Source organism: Ursus arctos, unplaced genomic scaffold (assembly GCF_023065955.2).
Source record: "Ursus arctos isolate Adak ecotype North America unplaced genomic scaffold, UrsArc2.0 scaffold_22, whole genome shotgun sequence".
NCBI lineage: Eukaryota > Metazoa > Chordata > Mammalia > Carnivora > Ursidae > Ursus > Ursus arctos.
Genome location: NW_026622897.1, coordinates 14,205,385 through 14,222,707, shown reverse-complemented (window position 1 = coordinate 14,222,707; position 17,323 = coordinate 14,205,385). Strand labels below are relative to the sequence as shown.

General features: G+C 61.3%; 1 protein-coding gene across 38 annotated transcripts in view; it reads right to left on the bottom strand.

Annotated features, from left to right (window-relative positions):
• PHLDB1 (pleckstrin homology like domain family B member 1) overlaps positions 1-17,323 on the bottom strand; it is a 44,469-nt gene that overhangs the window by 21,648 nt on the left and 5,498 nt on the right. For 25 of the 38 annotated variants that reach the window (XM_057316995.1, XM_057316996.1, XM_057316998.1 and 22 more), the window contains 8 exons: positions 16,175-16,255; positions 15,384-15,507; positions 14,256-14,426; positions 6,995-7,120; positions 4,084-5,432; positions 1,481-1,762; positions 931-1,071; positions 679-816 (listed from right to left, as the gene is read on the bottom strand). In XM_057316995.1, coding sequence (XP_057172978.1) covers positions 679-816; positions 931-1,071; positions 1,481-1,762; positions 4,084-5,432; positions 6,995-7,120; positions 14,256-14,426; positions 15,384-15,507; positions 16,175-16,234 — 2,391 coding nt within the window. In that variant the 5' untranslated portion in view covers positions 16,235-16,255. Of the gene's footprint in view, positions 1-678; positions 817-930; positions 1,072-1,480; positions 1,763-4,083; positions 5,433-6,994; positions 7,121-9,295; positions 9,511-9,743; positions 9,842-14,255; positions 14,427-15,383; positions 15,508-16,174; positions 16,256-17,323 lie in introns of those variants that run through there. The other 13 variants (XM_057316997.1, XM_048217150.2, XM_048217155.2 and 10 more) reach the window with 4 other exon arrangements.

Sequence of the window (17,323 nt, the reverse complement as noted above, 5' to 3'; positions counted from 1 at the left end):
GAGGAAGACGCTCTCAAAAAACTCAGAAGGAAAATTAATTCTTGGAAAAAATACTGTCAAGTCCAGAAAGAGGTGGCCCCTCTCCACACTCCAGAGCTTTTGGCACGCTGTTGGGCATCTCGGGCCTGGCTGGCACGGCCCCTGCGGGACGGAGCGACCCCTGCAGGCTGGCACGGGATCTGAAAGGGGCGGGGGTGGGAGCTGGGACCACCTGGGAGGGGAGGCTGCAGATCCTGAAGGCTCAGGGGAAGCAGAGACGGTGAGGGCCATCTCCCAGAGGTCACGTCCTGAGCACCTGAGGCATGCCGGGAGGGAACCGTTCTCTCGATGGAGGGCCCCAGTCATGAACCACTTCCTAGCACCAATCCCTCAGGCTGTGCTCACTGCCCAAGAAGCGTCTTTGGCACTGCCTACAAGGGCCATGAATGACCGGGAACAGCAGGCACCCAGAGGCAGCACAGAGACCCAGAGGAGATCCCAGACTCCAGCCCGGCCCCTGACAGTGCCCTTCACGCTGGTACCTTCCACAGAAGACAAGGCCTCCTGCCCCTGGGGGACACAGAGACCACCAGGTCTGCAGGATGGCTGATGAAGGAAGGGGTCAGAGGCCTAGAGGCGGCACTGCCCCTTTCCCAGGCCACCGGTAGCCAGCCCCGGGCCAGGCCAGCTGTGCGTTACCTTGTCCCTCTCCTTCTGGATGCCGGTCTCCAAGGCCACCAACTTCTCCTGCAGCTGGTCCACCGCCTTCTGCTCCTTCTGCAGCAGCGCCCGCTCTGCCTCCCTCTCCCCCTGCAGCAACGCCCGCTCCATTTCAGCCTGCGGGCGACACCCAGGTCCACGTCAGAGCCGGTCAAGGCAGGTGGACGCAGGCCGCTCTGGGGGCCTTCCCTCCGCGGGGCGAAGAGCACCGCCGAGGCCCTGCCAGCTCACCTCTCGGGCCGACTCCTGCAGCTGCTGCTCCAGCTCCTTCACGCGGACCTTGAGCTGCTCCACGCGCCCCAGCACCTGAGCGCGCTCCTCTTCCAGGGCCAGCACCTCCCCCTGCAGCTTGGCGCCAGGTGTGTCCTCATGCTGCAGAGCAGAGACACAGTCAGCCGTGGCAGCCTGGAGCCCTCCACGCCCAGACTCGGAGAAGGGAGCCCCTTCCTCAGAGCGCTCAGAAGGGGGGGGGCTACACTGAGAGAAGAGGCCAACTGCCCTTCCCACAAGGGAAGCGAGATCAGCTCAGCGAAAGGCGATGGAGGTCACCCCAGCGCCAGGCTGGGAGGAGGCCCGAGGGAAGGCCGGTCAGAAAGCGGATCTATAGCCCAGGACACTCATCAACACCTCCTCACTTCCACACCTCTCAGCCCCAGGCCCTTCCCAAACCTGCCCCTTCGCTGACTCCCCCCCCCAACCTTGACCTCCACCACGGCCTCCTCTGCACCCGCCCCCCTGGGGTCAGACCCAGCCCCTCTCACCAGACACCCCTCCGCCTCACCTCCTGCTGCGTGCTCTCCGTGCTGCTGCACTCCTCCTTGAGATTCTCCTCGTCTGAGCGTTCCATACACTCCCACAGGCGTTGGGGGGCACCTCCAGGCTCCTCAGTGCTCCGCCCAGAGGCCCCAGCGGTGCCTGAAAGGCCCCGTGAGGGCCTCCGGCCTGCCAGGGCCAACGCTGCGGTGGCTTCCCCAATGCTGGGCAGCTCCCCGGCCTCGGGCCCCCCGTCGGCCCGGCTGTACTCAGCACACAAGTTCAGGATGGTCTCCAGGCGCTGGCGTTCCTGGGGACGGGCACAGAGCAGGGCATGAGAGGGAGGGAGGCCGGGCCCTAGCGGGGCTGGAGCCAGGCACGGCACACTATCAGGATGAGAGAACTAGGACACTAGGTACTAGGGGTTCAGAAGGAAGTCAGGAGAGCCCCAAACCCAAGGCCTGAGGAAGCAAAGGGAAGGAGGGTGTCCCAGGAGTAGGCGGGAGGAACCAGGCCACTGTGCCACCTGCCCACATGGCTGGCCCCTCCCATCTTCCTGTTTCCTTTCCCTCTCCTTCTGTCCCCAGGGGCTTCCTTGTGGACACCCAGCGACACAAACTGGTGAGCAGGCTAAAGACCACGACGAGACACAGGTAACACTCAGGTGCTCATGCGGACCCGGACCCACAGCGATCTACACATAAGGGTACACAGACACCCCCCCCCCCACCAGCCCTGACCCACAAGGACACAACCCGTGCTCTGCGCTTACATTAACAGGCAGGTGCACACAGACACCGGCCCTGGCATGCACGGATGCACGCGGGCACACACTCGCACAGATAAACACAGCCTAGCGTGCAGACAGGTGGGCCCTGACCTAGACGGGGCTGGAAAGCAGACCCACAGGCAGCTAGGGATCCCAGGTTCCCGCAAAGCTGCATTTGGCCTGTGTCTGTACACCAGGCCAGACGGACCTGGGACACGGTCCTCCTCGAGGCCCGCCCCAGCTCCGGGCGCTCTCAGGCAGCCACCCCCGCCCGCCCCGCGTCTTTCCTGGCAGGTGAGCTGCTGCCGGCCCTTGCACCCCCAGGCCCCGCTGTGAGCGCTCCCAGTGACTGCCACTTCATCCACCCCCTCCCCACAAACAGCCCCAGCCAGATACCGCTCAGGGGCCCATGAGGTGAAGGAGGGATGGTGCAATCGTGGCCCCCCTCTCATCCACAGCACCCCAGCCTTGAAGCACCGCCCCCTCCCCAGGCACCCACGGCTCTGCAGGGGACCTCGACCTCGGGTGTCTCTCACTGCACAGACACGTACCCAGCTTCCCTCCTGCTGCCTGCCCAGTTCCACGTCAAAAACAAAACCAGGAACCGAGCCTCAGCACCCAGGAGGCTGGGCCAGTGCCCCCGCCCCTGCCCCAGGACCCAGATAAGCAGCCTGCTGGAGGTGGGAGGGGCAGGGCGGGCAGCCTCCAAGATTTAAAGTGGCAGGTGGGGCAGGTCAGGGCTGGCGGGGAGGTGCGTGCTCGTGCCTGGGGGTGGGGAGGCTGGGCCACCACTCTGCCTGAGCCCGCCTCACTGCTCCCTTTCCAGGGTGAGCCCCCAGGGTGGTCCGAGCATGCTCCTGGAGGCCAAGGCAGCAACAGTGAAGAGAGAATGCAGCGACAGAAAACACCGAGGATCCTGCCTTATCTCTCCCCCTACAGGACACAAACACACTGGCCCGCACCCTCACCTCACCCAAAGCTGTCCCAACCTCTTCTCAAAAGCTCTCCAGACAAACGTCCTCATTTCTGGTTCTCCTCCTCGAACCAATCCCACAGTCCCTGGGCGCCCCAGCAACCCCGCGCTGCTCACAATCCATTCTCCTGTCCGTGTGCTCGAGGGTCCGCACGCCAGCCGGAGCCCCACGAGCTCCCTGCGTTATCTGGGGAATCCTGGCCCCCACCCAGCTCAGATGCCATCTCCAGGACAGCTGCCCAGAGCCACACCCGGCTCCCAAATGCAGCCACATGCACGCATGCACACGCTGCTGCACCCAATCCCTGCTGCACCCAATCCCCATCAGACGGTCCGGCCCAGGGTCGGGTTCCCTGCCACCCACCTTCCCAGCTCCCGCCCATGCACAAAAGACCAAAAAGAAGAAAGAAGGAAGCAACTTTTGTAAAGAACAAGAGGCTTTTCTAAAAAACAAGACTTGGAAAGACAGGAGACTTGGATTCCAATTCCAGCTCTGCCAGAACTTGCTGTGTGACCTTGGACACGCCCATTCCCCTCTCTGGGCCTCAGCCTCCTCAGCATTCAGACCCGCTTCCCAAACAGAGAGGTGCGAGGCCTCACCGGAAACGTGGTGTGTTTCCCTAGAGCTATGTTATATTCAGGTAAATAACACAAAATTTAATCTATACATTAAAACAAATGCCATGTTATAGAAGAAAAGCAAAATTAACATGAACTTAAAATAAAACCTTAGAGATTTCAAGCAAAGTTCCTCAGGGCACCAGACCCGTGAGACACAGGTCACTAAGGTGCCTCCTGGAAGCAGAAAAGCTTGAGACGCCCAGGCCCTTCCGAGGGCCCGTCCCACTCGGCCAGCTGGCCTGCCCACGCCCTCCCGGCCTGCGCTCACCAGCCTTTCCATCTCCTGCTCCCAGAGCCGTTCTTGGCGCTGCCGCCGGTGGTACTCCAGGAGGTCGTCCTCATTGTCACTGATCTCCGTGATGCTATTTTTCCGCTCCCGAGTGATGGGCACCCGCAAGTCCCCACTGGACAGCTTCCTCTGGGCGCGGGGGCTCTGGCGCGGCGAAGCCCCAGTCAGAGAGCCCAGACTGTAGGCCGGGCTCAGCCTGCCACTGAAGCTGCCCTTGCGGGGCGCCAGGGACTCCCCAAGCGTGGGTGAGGGGCTCCGTGTCCTCCGGCCCCGAGCCCCCAGGGTCAGTGAGAAGTCCTCTGCTGAGGCCCCGTGGGCGGCCCAGCGCCGGGGCCGGGGGCTCTCTGCCACTTCTCTGGCGAGCTTGGGGTCTGGCGCAGTCCTTGTGGGCATGGGGGAGAGCGCCCGCCGGGACAGAGACGGGCTCAGTGGAGGGAGCTCCCGCATACTGTCCGGGCCCCGCCGGCCCAGGCGGGGACTCTCGGGACGCTGCAGGGTGCGGGTGGCTGACCCATCTGAAAATGTTCGGCCCACCAGCTGGCGTGAGGGGCTGGTTGTCAACACGCGCTCGGTGCCCGGCAGCTCACGGAAAGGGCTGGGGGGCCGGTCCTGGAGCGTGCTGATCTTGTTTCGGGGAGCAGGGACTGGCGGCTGGAACTTGGGGCTGCCAGGAATGTTGGTGGGTTGGCTCCGGGCCCCGGAAGCTGGGTACTCGCTCAGGCTGATAGCCACCACGGGCAGCTGTCCACCCAGCCGGGGGCTCTCAGTGGCTCTGCGGGCCTCCGCCAAGACAGTGGCTGCAGGGCTGTCTGTCAGCAGACCTCGGAGGCCAGGACTGGGAGGCCTCTCATGACCCCCTTTCCTGCCCAAGCGGGGGCTCTCAGAGGCGCGGGCACCGCTCGGTCGGGACTGTGGGGGCTGCAGGGCCAGATGGTAGCTAGAGGAGCGGGCAGGCACCAGCGGGGGCATGGAAGGCGCTGGCTCCTGCCCGCCGGGTGAGTGGCTGGCACAGCTTCCACTGCTGGCTGGTGAGGAGAGCGGCGAGAAGGCTGGAGAGGTGTTCTCATAGCTGGAGCCCACAGACATGGCACCAGGGCTGGTCGGGGGGGACAGCAAGTAGCGCCCACCATTAGCCATGGGCGACAGCGGGGAAGTCGCGGCAGGCTTCTTGCCGGCAGCACCAGGCTCCTCTAGCACCAGTGAATCCATGATTTCCTGCAGGTCCTTCTCAATAGAGCTCACAAGGGAACTGTGGCTGGCGCAGGCGGGGGGTCCCCGCGTTGCAGGCTGCGGGGTGTGGTTCCCATTCACCAGGCTTTCTGACTCTGCTGGTGGGAAATGCAAAGATGCCTCAGGCCCTGGTCTTCAACTCTGGGGAGCTGGATATGCACAAGAATGAGGGCACTCTCCGACTTTCTCCTAGCAGAGGCTAGCAGACGCTAGCAGACGCTAGGACTAGCTGAGGCTAGCAGAGGCTAGGAGAAGGCTCTGAAGCAGCCAGGTGATCTGGGTTCCAGTGCCAGCTCTGCCACTGACCCGCTGGGCAACCTTAAATCACTTGCCCTCGGTTCCCCTTTCTATAAAGGAAGGGGACGGGTGCTACTCTGCTGGCTCTGACGTTTTCGGACTTAGGGCAGGGTTGCTAACGATGCCAGGCACTTCTAGGCCTAGTGGTTGTGGGCTCACCCCAAGACGAGGTTCCTCCCTGCCTTGGTTTCCCCAACCTCCTATCCCTCTCCTTCAGGAAGGACAGATGGACATTCTGTAAAGGGGCCGGGGGCATGCTGTGGAGCTGGCCAGAAGTTTGGGGTGGGGGGGTCCAGTCTAATAGGACATGAGGGCCTCCCAGCACAGCCACGGAAACCCGGGAAAAAGCACAAACCAAACCTCTAGCGCTGGCCAAGAGGCATGCCCGCGCCACTCCGTGCGGCCGGAGGCAGGGAGGGCCGGGCGCTGTCGGGTTGCCCCCGGAAGCCAGGCTGGCCGGCAACTCAGTGCAGCTCAGTGCCTCCAATTATTAGCCCATTAAGCCACGCCAGCAAGAGCCTGCCCTTGCCCTACCCCAGGGCTTCGCCAACCAACCAGAAGTCCCTGGAACCACTGCCCTGGACAGCTTCGGGAATGGCATGACGAGGCGAGGGTGAGAGCAGGGTGAAGCCAGCCAGGGAGTGGGTTGGGCACCCAGGCTCCTGAGAGGCTCACCTGACATCCACATCCACCTGTCCCAGTACCACACTGACACCTGTCATCCCACAGCCCTCCGAATGCCGTGCAGAGTCTCGGGTGGTGGGCTCCCTGGCAGCCTTGCGGTCTCCACCTTCCCCACCCCCTAGGCAGCTGGGTTGAGGGGGGCTGTGCTGGTTCCCTACAACAATCACCAACTCTCCTCTGGGGTTCAACAATTCACACACAAACTGCAGCTGTTCCGCTGCGGAATCGGCGGGCATGGTCTGGGGGGAGGGGCAGGGCCCGAGGACCTAATCACCAGCAGGTGGGACTCACCAGCGCCTGCAGGGGTTCAACCTAAGGCTTCCTTCTGCCCCCTTAGGCCACCATCAAGGGTAAGGTTTGCTGGAGGTGACACAAGAGGCACCTAGTGGTTAGGGTCCCAGACACTGGGGTGGCATCTTCCAGGGCAGTGGGGCTGGCAGAGCCCTCTCTGTCCCTTGGGCACATGATTCCCCAATTCCAGCCAAGCAGCACTTCTTGGAACTCTCCCAGGAGCCAGACTGCCTGGCATTCTCCACCAGTGGCCCAATGGCAGGTGGCAGCAAGCCCAGATCATGGGTATTGTCCTGCCCTGACATGGCAAGCATGGCTGGGATGGGCAGGGAGGAGGACTGTCCAGGAGGACCACCAACCCAACCCCCGGCCCCAGCTGGGCATCTACCTGAGCCAGGACTGTAGGGGGGCCCTGGGGCCCGGCCTCCTGCCGGGATCATGCTCTTCATCCACTTGGCTTCGGCGGGGTGGTTAAAGCGGAGGAAGGTGGACTGGCCCAGGCACAACATACAGCCTACGGAGAAAGCGAACGCTGAGAAGGGCAGGTGCCACTGAGGCAGCCCTCACCCCAAAGCGCTAGCGGGCTCCAAAGAGCCCTGCACCCCCCACCCCGCACTCAGTGTCTACGCGGACCCCGCCTGACGCTGCCTGCGCTTGAGACAGGGCAGCGTGGAAAGAGCACTGGTTTGTGAGTCCCAAGACCCGACTCCCCGTCCCGACTCTTGTTACTAGTGGTGAGATCTCCAGGTGCGATCACTTCCCCTCTGAGCTCAGTTCTCTCAGGAGAGAAATGAGGACAATACCATGGACCTTGCAGAGGGAATAAGACGACGTATGTGAGGGCTTCCTATGAAGGGAGGTTCTTCAGAGAACACGGACACCCATGTCCCTTCAACCCGTACCAATGATCCATCTATCTGCCCCCTGGGTGGAAAAGTCAGTTTGAGAGGCAGCAATTTCCAGGATCAAAAAAAGCTCTGAGAGAGGGGACAGGGGGAAACCAGGAATCAGTTAGATGCCCCCGGAGGAATCAGATTTTGCTTCCTGGCTCCGGCTCCTTATCATCCTCCTTATCATTGTGTGGCCTAGGGAGAGCCATCACCCTTTTCTGACAAAGCACCCTCTGGCCTGACATCCTCCTGCTCCTTGGTCTTCTCTGGAATCCAGCCAAGCCTAGGGCCAATGGGCCCTACTCAGCCAAGCACATTCCCAGGCAGTAGGCGCAAGCCCAGTCCTGCCCAGTAAGCATGACTACATGGAGAGGGCAGGGTATGTGGGAGCCAGAAATGTAGCCAGGGGCACCAGGAGTGTGCAGAGCCGCAGGAGTGCCCACGTGCGCCTGAGCCCGGCTCACAGCACTGCCCCGCCTGGCCACACTACACGCCTGCCGTGCCTCAGACGCCGGAGCACTGGTGCGCCCTAGAACCACCCTCCCAATTTGTCCACGACCCTGCCCCCAGCCCATTGACCCAATCTGGTACCACTTGGCACCCCTAAGCTTCATGCCAGTCTAAGCTCAGACTGGCAGGGAAGTCTACATTCCTGGACGCTGAGACAGTTCAGCTCAGGCAAGCCACAAGGGCAAGGGGCATCCAGGCCACGTGGATACCGTGGCAGGCCCCCCACTGAGCAGCTCAGGAGCCCGTTGCTGGGACCTTAGGCGTCGCCGTGGCTGGCGGGGAAGGGGCTAACGAACCGAGCAGCCCATAGCAGATAACCAGGGTGGACAAAGCCACACCCAGAGGCCCTCCCCAGTGGACGGGCACCAACAATTCTAAAGACTGATGGGTGGTTAGGAGAGAGGTGAGCCTTCCCCGCCAAGCCGCCAATCAGAGGAGCTGATCCCAGAGTAATCATAACCGGAATAAATAATAGCCAACCACACTTCCACCTAATTACAACCACAGCTGTTTCAGAAAGAGCCCTGCTGGCCCCTCCCCCTCCTTTCAGCCCTTTAACAAGCTAATTAATGATGAGTTCGCAGGGTCTAGACAGACCCACTCAATTCTAGATTGATGGGGGTCGGGGGGAGCCTGATCACACAGCCCAGTCTGGGTCGGAGGTGGGGAGTCTGAGTGGATTCCAGCCCATCGTGCCAGGCCCACCCAAGGACCCTCAGCCCTGGCTTCTAGAGCTGAGAGCTCCCCGCCCCCTCTTCTGCCCCTCAGCCTCCTCCACAGGGGGGTGTGGCCTTGCTGCCTCTGGGCTATAAATAGGTGATGCCGGGCAGCAGAGCTGGGTCTGTATTAATAGAGCGGGCAGGAGGGCAACAGGACTCGGAGCAGCTCAGTCCTGCCCAAATTAACTTTCTATTTGCACTCAGGGGCCCCAGGCATTGCCCCAACTCCGGTCCCTACTCCCCCAAGGGCCTGGCTACCCTATTTCTGGGAGGAAACCTCCTCTCGGTCCAGTCCTGCCCCACACCTCCATAGGTCAGCCCACTCAGAAAATCCAAAACCTCTTCTCGTCCAGGCAAAGTTGTGGTCCGTGCCCCCCATCCCCAAAGGGGCCCAGGGCCCAGCTGTGTGCGAGCAGGTGGGTGGAGAAGCACATCTGGAGGGGAAAAACAGGGCAAAGGAGAGGGCGGATCCTATCTCTGAGAGACACAGAGGGGAAACACCGCACACAAACACACTCTCCTGCAAGCTCACACACACACACCCGCTCCTAGAAACACACAGAGGCGTACCTGCTCCCACGCTCGCCGCCGGACAGTCCCTGCTCAGGGGCCACACAAACAGAATGGACTGGCCAAAGGGAGGCCGCGGTGAGGGCAAGACGCGAGGAAGGGCCCCCGCCCTTCCATCAGAGACCCCTCTCCAACCCAGCACGGGCTTCCCCCCTCCTCATCAGCACCCCTCAACCCCTTCCGGAGGCGGGTCCACGGAGGGGACTTCCGAGCGCGGGGGGAAGATGAGGTCTGGCCGGCCGAGGAGTGGCCCCGCGCCCCGACCTCCCACTCACACGTGTTCAGGGCACGCACACCACCGAGTCTCACAGCCCCCAGCTCCCCCCCTACCCCCCGCGGTCGAGCCCCCACCCCCCACCGCACCCCCCAGACGCCCCTCCCAGCCCCCCGCCCCAGCCCCTCGGCGCCCGCTGCCCGGGAGCGGCGGCCGGCCGGGCGGGGGACTCACCGCCGAGCCCGGACCTCCGCAGCGCCGGCCCCCGCTCGCTCGGGCCCCGCAGGCTCCCCGCCCGCCCCGGGCCGGCGAGGGGGCGGGCCGACCTCCCGCGCCGCGGGCTCCGGGCTCGGAGCGGCTAGCCGCCAGGCAGCCAGCAGCCGCCAGGGCCCGGGGAGGGGCGGGCCGGCCACCGGCGGGGGGAAGGGAGCCAGGGAGGGAGGGACAAAGGAGAGGAGGAGGGGAAGAGGAAGTGATGGAGGAGAGGAGAGGGGAGCGGGATGGAGAGGGCGGGGCGGGAGGATGCGGGCGGACCGGGGACTCCGAGTCGGGGGCGCAGGAGGAGAAGCGAGACCCGGAGGAAAGGTGCGGGGGAGGCGATGGAAGGAAAGGTAAGAGGTAAGTAGAGGCCAGAGGGTGAGGCGTCGGGAGGCAGGAGAGAGGAGAAGCAGGGTCTCACTGAGAGCCCTCTGTGGCTGGCCTCCCACGAGGCCCGGGAAGGGGCCAGCCCCGAACCGGCTGGCTGGTCACCTTGGGCCAGTCACACCCTCTGGCCTCAGATCCCTTATCTACAGAATGAGGAGGTTGTCCCCGTTGACAGCAAAGGTTAAGCTCTGACATTCCATGGCTCCCAGGGCTCCAGCTGGGTCACTAGGTCCAGTTCCAGCCCTCCCTGTGCCACTGTGACAAGGTCACTCCTGGGCTGGGAGTTCAGGTCTAGGTGGTACTCTGTGTAATGTGAGGAGCACTGAGCCCAGCTCGGGTCTCCATCCTAAACACCACCCTGCTCCCCCACACCTCCAGCCGCTCAGCTCAGCTCCCCCACCACCCAGGCTGGACCAAGGCACCGCCCCTTCCAAGCCGGCCCACTCCCCTGGGGCTCCGGAAGCCAACCCCACCTCCTCCCAACCACCAGGGCCAGTTGTGCCTCACTGGCCTCGTGCAGACCTCTCCCGCCCCACTGAGGCACCTTCCCATCTGCAACACACAGTGCTACCCGTCTCTGGAGCCCCCAGGGGCCAGCTGGGCTTCTGGGCCAGGCGAGTACCTACCACCCAGCCCAGGCCCCAGACAGTTCCTCTTGTTCCAGAAGAGACCTACCCTCTGGACACCAGAACCTTAAGGGACACACTGTGTTCTCTCAGACGCATTCTATCTGCTCAGAGCTCACAGGCCCCACACACGCTCTCTGGTACACACCGACACTTCCCCAGTCACACAGCCACCACCTTGGCCGTGCACACTGAGTCACACGAACACCCTGGCTGAACACACCCTGTCTCTCACACATGCTTATTCTCACCCACATAATACTCCTCTTAGTTACACACTCATTCAGGCACAGACATCCTTCCACTCAGTCCCTGGAGAGACTCTGAAATCAAAAGCCAACCTCCTTAGAGAAAGAAAGGATTTCTCCACCCTTGCTAAACACCTACCCACACTGCCATACTCCACACACGCTCTCACACGCACACTTGTACCTCACTCCCCTTCTGAAGGAAAATGGAAGAACCATTTAGGGTTAAATGCAAACTAGGGGGAAGCTTAAAAAAAAAAAATCTCCTCAGGAAGAATGATTCATCGGTCTGGAAACTGTGACAGCCAGCTGGACAGACCCAGACAGACACGGAGGATGCCCGCCAGTGAGAAATAGGGCAGGAGGCAGGCACAAAGAAGGGAGCAGCTAGGAGCCTTTGCTTTTTCTCTCCTTCTTTTGATCTTTATCTTATACCAGAGGACAGCTGGAAGCTTCACTCCCATTTTACAGAAGGAACAACTGATAATTGGGCGGGCAAGGAAGAGGCTCAGTGTCCTGGATCCCAGAGGGAGACAGCTGGATTACCCAGGAATCCCAGCTTCCCGGCCACATTCCAGGGAGCCCCCCTCTTCTGGCCTTCACACAAGCCCCTACCAACCAATGAGGGGCTCAGAGAGTGAAGGAGACGTGGAGACTGGGCTGGCAGCAAATGCTGGGAGTGGATGGGGACCTACTGTCTAGACAGCCTGGGCCCTGAGCTGTGTGGCTTTCTGGGTCCTCCCCTGGTCCGTCCCCTCCCGGAGCTTTCATGTGGTCTGGTGCTGTGGTCCCAGGGTGGGGCAGCCTCGGCTCGATTGAGATTCCTTCTTACTTCCTTGGTCACATTCCCAGCTCCACCTCTTGCTCCGTAGAGAAGAGGGCAGCGTGAGATGTGCCAGGACACCGGGCTATGGAGGTGGAATCGGGCTCGCCCTCGGCTCCCTCATGGCACGCTGCCGTGTCCACAGCTTTAGCAAAAGCTAAAGGCTGGCATCTGCTTTCTGCCTGCCCCCCACCCCCACCCCCGGCCCAGGCGCGGTCCTCCTGGAAGAGCCTGTCACTGCCATCTCTACTCCTCATGACATGCGCCTGTCCAAGTTGCCTCTGGCTGGGCGCAGTGCCCAGCGTGTTGCATCTATGGACGGCCCGGCCCAGCCAGAACGGGCTCCTTGTTCTCTGTAGGGTAGCCCTCTGTTTTCAAAAAGGAGGTCCTCCTCTAAGGCTGGGTCAGGGGAACAAGACAGGGAACACGATTCTCTTGTACCTGTGCCCACAGATAGGCACGTGGCGAGTTCTCAGATCCACCCGGGACTGCACACATGGACAATCTGGCACCGTCAGTCCTCCGTGCACCCCCATCCCCCACGTGAACATGCTGGTCCATAAACACGAGGAAAGACACAAACAGCGATACACAAGCCCAGAGTCACAAACACATCCGGAGAGATATAAACACACTCCAGTTACACAGACACACAGAGATAGCACATGCACCCCCGAGCCACCCAGTTTCCAGGGAAACGCACTCCCAAGAATGTCCGGAGTGGGGCCAGGCAGGGCTGGGCTTGGTGCCGTGCTCCAGAGATGAGACAAGGAAAGCCTCAGCTCCCGGGAGCCCAGGGGAGGGGGAGTGCTAGGGAGAAGAACACCCGTTCCTTTGTGCCTCTGCCTACCCCTCCCCAGGCTGCCAAGCTCCTGAGACAGGCAAGCCCAGACAAGGAGGCTATGGGAGTGGGAGGGAGCCAAAGGGAAGGGGGTTTAGGGTCAGAAGAGGTACATATTTGGCAGGGTGGGCCCTTGGCTGGGGAAGAGTTAGGGGTCACTGGGGCCACAGGAAATGCCTAAGAATTCCCATCTTGACCCAGGCCCGCCCTCTTCTCAGGGAGCTAGTGATGCTCTGGGAAGATGAGCAAGGCGGCCATAGAGAGCACCCGTCCCTCCACCCTGCTCACAGCACACAACGCGAGGGATCTGGGGCTGGCGAGGCAGGGCTGGGCTCCTTCTCTAGCCTTCTTTGAACTCTGCCCCTCCCTCTCCTTGCTACTCTACTAGCGAGCCTCCACACACCCAAATCTTGGGGAAGATGTTCTCTTGGAGGTTGAACAGGGCTGTCAGGAACCAGACGGCATCACAGCCAAAGCCCCAGTTTATGGGGGTTCCGCCTCTCATCTGGAGTCAGAGAACTCGAAGCCCCAGAAGAGGCCAAGGCCTGCCTGCTTCTGCCGCTGGCGGACCTGTGTCCCTGAAGCCAGGTGTCCCCCTCACACTCCCAAGGGCAGGAAGAAAGGAGTAGGGCAAGGTTGGGTCTCCTGGGTCAGCTGGGAAGGGCATAGCATCTAAGGAGAGCCTAAGGGATGTGAACAGAAGGACAGAGGGAAACAGGAATGACTGGGATTTCCACTGCCAAGGAGTTTCCAGCCTTTAAGAGGCAAGGGTCTCCAGAAAACAATGGCAGGACATCAGTCCTCCTGCTCAGAGCCAGGCTTGGCCTACAGCTCCCATCCTTGCGTCATGCCATCCCTACCCCCCACCCCAAGTCTGCTTTCCTCACTCCCTTGATGTGACGATTCATTGTATAAATGGATGCCCAGGGCAGACGCACCTGGTCTGTCAAAGTGCCGCCCGGGCCGACCACTGAACTGCCCGGTCACCATAGGAATTAGGGGCCCGGTTTTCAGAGCCACCTGACACAACAGAAGGGCCTGTTGCTTTGGGGAACAGGATGGTAACCATATTCATGACCCCAAAGCTACTGTGGACGGTATTTTAACAGGAGGGAGCATGTCCTCAGATCTCCCCTCTGCTCCGGCCCCATCAGGGGGTACCGGCCTCCCTCCCCACCCCTGCGTCTTTTCACAGCGACTCCCTCTTGGCACCCTGAAACAACACGCCAGCTACAGTTGTCCTCACTGTTGCTTCCGCCGCTGCCCCTTAACCATCACTAATGGCCACCCCACCGTTCCCCCTGCCCTTTGAATGCGGTCATCAGAACCTCCCCCCCCCCGCCCCCACCGGGGAGGTGACCAGAGAAGCAGGTTGAAGACACATCTGGATGCTAAAGGAGTCTGGGATGTTCCTGAGGCACATCCAGAGGCAGCTTAGCACCCCATCGGCTCTGTGGCCGGCAGGCGGTTACCATGGCAACCGCGGCAGCAGGCTTCCCCCGCCCCTAGCCTAGGCTTTTAAACAGAGACCCACGCCTCTGGCTGAGGGGTGGCAAACCTTACCCTGAGTGAGCCGGGTGGGTTGCCGGACAGGGAGCCCATCGATACTGCAGACGTTGCCACAAGGGTAGAGAGTGAGGGTGCCCCGCACGTTCTCGATGTAGCAGTGCTCTGGAGCCAGGCCCGGACCCTGCAGTGAGATGTCCCTGGCCGCCGAGCCAATCACTGTCTTCCCTGAAGACAGAAGGCAAACTGAGTCAGAGGCTGAGGCGGCAGGGCAGGGAGGACGGCAAAGGAAATGGAAGTCCACCTCCTCCTTCACGAAGGATCGCTGCCTACCACTGGCCGCCCCTTTTGGGTCCCCGAGCCTGGTGGAGATAGTCCGTGGTAGAAGCTCGGGGCAGGCAGAGAAAACTCTGGCTCACAGATGGGGAGACCCAGAGGGCACAGAGGGTCCAGGCTGCTCAGGCAGAGAAGGGGCACTTCTTTTCTGCAGACCTTCCTTTAGTACCTCCAGCTCCTTGTCCCCAAGTCCTCTTCCTCCATCCCGCTCCCCACTCTGTTCCTCCAAATCTGCCATCTCTCCTTCTTCTCTCCCCCCACCTTCTGCACCTGCAACCCTCGCCCTCCCTCGCTCCCCTCCGTGCTGCAGCTCGCACAGCTCCCCCTGGCAGAGCCCCCGGGACTGGTATTTGGAGAATGTGGGGAATGTGGAATCGCCAGGGCAACAAGTGCAGCCAGGGGAGAAGCGAGGCCAGGCAGAAGCGAGCAGGAGGGGGGCCGTGCCAGGGCCTTATCTTGGGAGGCCTCCCCTACTCCCGTCCCTCCGTCCCTCCAAGCTCCACAGGTCCCTGCTCCCATGCTAGGCATCGCCCGGCAGTGGGGCCCCTTTCTTCTTGGCCACACTGGTTGCTAAGAGCAGTGGGCTCTCCTGTTTCCGTGCTCTCCTCCTTGTTTCTAAACTGATCTTTAATCCCAGTAACGGAGCTAGATTATCTACCGAAGAGGGCCAGGCAGTCCAGGGAGGCCGAGACAAGGCAAGCAAGCTGGTGGAGTGGGGTGGCACGGCCCCACATCTGGGGGAGGCGAACGTGGCGGACAAAGGGCAGAAGGGCCCCACCATGTGCCTGGAATCCGGGGCAGGAATGTCTGTAAGGACGGAGGGATGGCAGGGGGCCCCCCAGGACCTACCTTCCTCCAGAGGCAGAAGGGTGATAGCCGTGCTGAGCCGCCCACTGCCCAGGCTCACCAGATGCGGTTTGTCCGTCTGCACCTTCAGCCCTTTGCCTGTCTCGATCAGGTCCAAGGGCCCTTTCTGCAGGTAGTGGGGGTGGGGGATGAGCATGGTGAGAGCCTCCAGGCCAGAACCTGAGCACTCGCGTCCCAGTCACACCGGCACCCTCTCCAGCGCTTGCCCTCTCCAAAGGGCTCTGAGGGTGTCGAAAGGCTCAGCACAAAACCTTGCACGGAGCAGTATTACACTAAATTGTAATGAGATCTGAATCTAGGGCACTAACTCGTCCCCCTGGATTTATCTCAAGTCTTGGCTTAACTGCCCCTTTGTCTATGAAGACAGAAACAAGGAGAAAGCGAGGGGAGCAGGCGGGCGCTGGGGACAGAAGGGGGTGCTGCAGAGGAGGGCCGGTGCAGACTTGTCCCTGCAGACTTGTCCGTGGCCATCCCCTTGGCCATGGCTTGCCTCCGTGAAACTAAATCACAATGGAGGACAGGATCCCAGATCGAGGAGAGGGACACAGCCCAGGGTCAATCTGTAAACCGCTTCCTGACTTCCAAAGGGTATATTCTGGGTGAACCAATTAACCTGATTCAGATAAAGACTTAGCTGTTAATAGGCTTGGGACCTGGGGAAGGGCAGACAGGAGCTGCTGCTCTCATCCCAGGGCTGGGGCCACGGGTGGGGAGAGGAGCCAAACCCACCCTCTCCGACAGCCCTCTTGCCCCTTGGCCTTGACCCCACTCACCTTTACCATTGCTTGGGTCTTGCATCCCGCACCGACCTGGTTCCTATTGAGAGCGTCCATGGTCCTGGGGTTCCAGAGGGCCTGGGGGCACAGCAGAAGGCAGGTGTTGGTGGGGAGGCCAGGGGAAGAAAGGGAAAGGAGTAGGCTCTGTGGCCAGGCTCTCAGGGTGGGGGGGCGGTACCAGTCACCCTCATTCCCAGCAGGCTCATGCAGAAGAGAAAGTGGAGGCAGCTCAGGAGCTTCTGGGGGGGGAAGGCAGTGCCTTGTCTACGGCCACACACAGACACCGTGCACACCCGCCCTGACCCCTGCCACCATAAGCCCAAGGACCCCTAGAGGCCCAGCCTGCACTTCTAGGCTTTCTTGCCTCCAACACCCAGGAGCCAGGCTTCGGAGGCAGAGGACCCCCAGACACCTGGAGCCAGATGTAGTGTGGGGAAAATCTGCCTCCGTGAGGGAAGCCGGGGGTCTGAGGAACTCCCTCAGGGACACTGGTAGCCAGAGACACCCCCCGCCCAGGTGGGTGGCAGGGCTGAGGAGAAGCGCCCTCCTGCACCCTTCCCCTCTCCACCTCTCCCTTTGTCTCTTTTCCCCAGGGGTCTCAACAGGGTGTCTGCTTAAAGGAGACACCACGGGAAAAACTCAACCATTCCTGCTTTCTATATGTCTCAACTCCTACACCCTCTCTTCCCCAGAAAGCAGTCTCACCCCCGGACAATCGGGAAAAATCCCTCAGTGGTGACTAATAACAGGAATACAGCTTTCTAGGGTTCTTTATCTGATCTGGTATTGTAGGAAGCTTAGGGCTTCAGAACTAAGGGTAAAGTAGATCCCAGAGCCAGAACTTGAACTCTTCCCACCCATCCCGTTCTCCCTGGCTCACAGTTTTGGTACCTGAGAAATGCGAGGGACCTTTGGGAACTAACATGTGCCTGCATGCCCATCCCTTGACCATCTTGCTAAGGTGAGAAGCTTCCCATTTGCTGCTGACATGGGGCTGGGGACAGCCAAGAAAGTGTGGCTCAAGGTAGGAGGGAGACCTGGGAAGGCAGGGTTTCCCTCTGCTTTCTCTTCCTGCCCTCGAACAGGGCCACAGGGCTGGGTGACTTGGAGAGGAAGTGGGGGCAGAAGCCAGCATTCCAAGGAGTG